The 2,041-nt window shown below is 25.2% G+C and overlaps 1 protein-coding gene across 1 annotated transcript; it reads left to right on the top strand.

Moving 5' to 3' along the window:
- Positions 1-7: 7 nt before the first annotated feature.
- Positions 8-2,035, top strand: LOC105462208 (fatty acyl-CoA reductase 1-like). Its single transcript, XM_011708734.1, has 2 exons — positions 8-105; positions 1,786-2,035. The coding sequence occupies exons 1-2, from the start codon at positions 102-104 to the stop codon at positions 2,007-2,009; spliced, it is 228 nt and encodes a 75-aa protein (XP_011707036.1). The 5' UTR covers positions 8-101; the 3' UTR covers positions 2,010-2,035.
- Positions 2,036-2,041: the final 6 nt, after the last annotated feature.

Below are 2,041 nucleotides of genomic sequence, written 5' to 3'. Positions count from 1 at the left end.
TGGATTATATTCCTAATACGTACGTTTTTTCGAAAACTTTAGCAGAGGATATCATACAGGAATATTCTTTATTTTTTCCTTGCGCGATTGTAAGACCTTCCATGGGTAAGTAATCTTTCTTTTAATTATTATACAACTGAATTTTTTTATTCTAATGCGTTATGTTGAGTAGGTATGTCGAATTTGTACCTTTATTCTGTTGTGTTATATATTCAGCAAATACCTAATATAACATAATTGTAAAATATATATATTTGCGTATAAGAAATCGTAAACATCGGGTTGTCTTTTTATCACCGAATCGTGTAGGTGCAGATCTTCATAAATTAATTTCTCATTAACTATTGCAAAAATTACAAAATGTCCAAAATGGTAAAAGAACTTTTCTCACAATCAGTTTAATCTCCTCTACCAGCCCACAAAAAATGATGCCATTATTACCGAACCCTGTATACATATAAGGTCTAACTATAAATATTAATCAGATCCAAATCGTTAAGTTTATTAAATGTTTTAGCTATAAAATATAAAATATCGAGTCCAATCATAATAATCAAAAATTCTGTTTTGTCGTATTAAAATTTATTCTACCATATACGTCGTGTTGATATAATCAAGATATTTTTTTTAGTTTTCATGTTTAAATTTTACTACATTTTATTTAGTTGCTGCAAAGATTTGTCGTACTTATTATTATAGAAAAACAAGATTATTAATCGCAAAACTAATTTTTAATCAGTATACTTAATAAAACTGCATTTATCTGAATTTCATTTATACAAACAAATTCGTGCTTCCAAATATACAAACTTATAATTAAATTTCTATCTAAAATAATCGTATAATAAGAGTTTGTCTACAGTTTTCTGAAAGTCGAGTTCCTATTATTATCAAAATAAGTATGACGTCAATTCTTATTATCAAAATTACAAAATAAGTTTTTATTATCCAAATTAATTTAATTATCTGAACTGTCTTGCCCTCCAATATGGTGCAATAAATGGTGTTCTATTATAATCGCCATTTATCTTAAATGGCAGATAAAAGATCCGAAAGAATTTGAGACCACCAAACGTTACTTCAGACGAGCTATTGTCAAATTTAAAATATTATAGCAGCTGGTCAATTTGTTCACTGAGAGTTCCACTTAAGACGACTGATAAAAAAGAACTTTGCAAAAAGCTAACATATATAAATGATAGAAGTATAAATCATATTTTACATTGACATGACCTTACCGTATTTCTTTAAATAAAAAATTGAAAACTTTACTTAAATTAATCTTTTAACAAAAACTTTTTACACAAGCTTTTCAACCTAAAGACGAACTACTTTCTTTAATTTATTACTTTAATTATAATTTAATATGTAGTATCTATAATTTAGTTATAATAATTTTATACTTACGTTAATTTTTGTGTATATATAATATAGCTATTAAATATATATATATATATATATATATATATATATATACCTATATATATAATATAGTTGTGCGTCAAATATACAATAATGAAATGTTTTGAACAATTTGGAATAAAATTTAGATAGTGCCAGTCATAAAACATGTCATTTCTTGTAACAAATAAATAAACTTGCTGATATTTTTTATAAAAAATTAGATTAAACAAAAATAAAAATGTGTTTGTAGGACTTTATATTTACAATTTTTTTTCTTTTTTATTTTGAATCATAATGTATAGGCAAGAAATAATTTAACAATATTACTATAATCAAATAATATAATCTAACAATATAAGAAACAAATCTATTTTATTTTAGTGTACCCAACGTTGAAGGAACCATTTCCAGGATGGATAGATAATATGTATGGTCCAATAGGACTTTCAATTGTAACTGGTAAAGGATTGTTTCATGTATTCTATTGTGATAAAAACGGCAATGAAGATATGGTGCCGGCAGACATTATCATCAAAGCTATATTAGTTACAACTTGGAAGCTTGGATTGACTACGTATGATAATCAGCATAAGTATGTATGCTAATGTAACTTTATTCCATAATGAACGCGAAAATT

Source organism: Wasmannia auropunctata, unplaced genomic scaffold (assembly GCF_000956235.1).
Source record: "Wasmannia auropunctata unplaced genomic scaffold, wasmannia.A_1.0 LD268443.1, whole genome shotgun sequence".
NCBI lineage: Eukaryota > Metazoa > Arthropoda > Insecta > Hymenoptera > Formicidae > Wasmannia > Wasmannia auropunctata.
The sequence above is the reverse complement of the archived record's forward strand: the minus strand, read 5'-3'. Positions and strand labels throughout refer to the sequence as shown.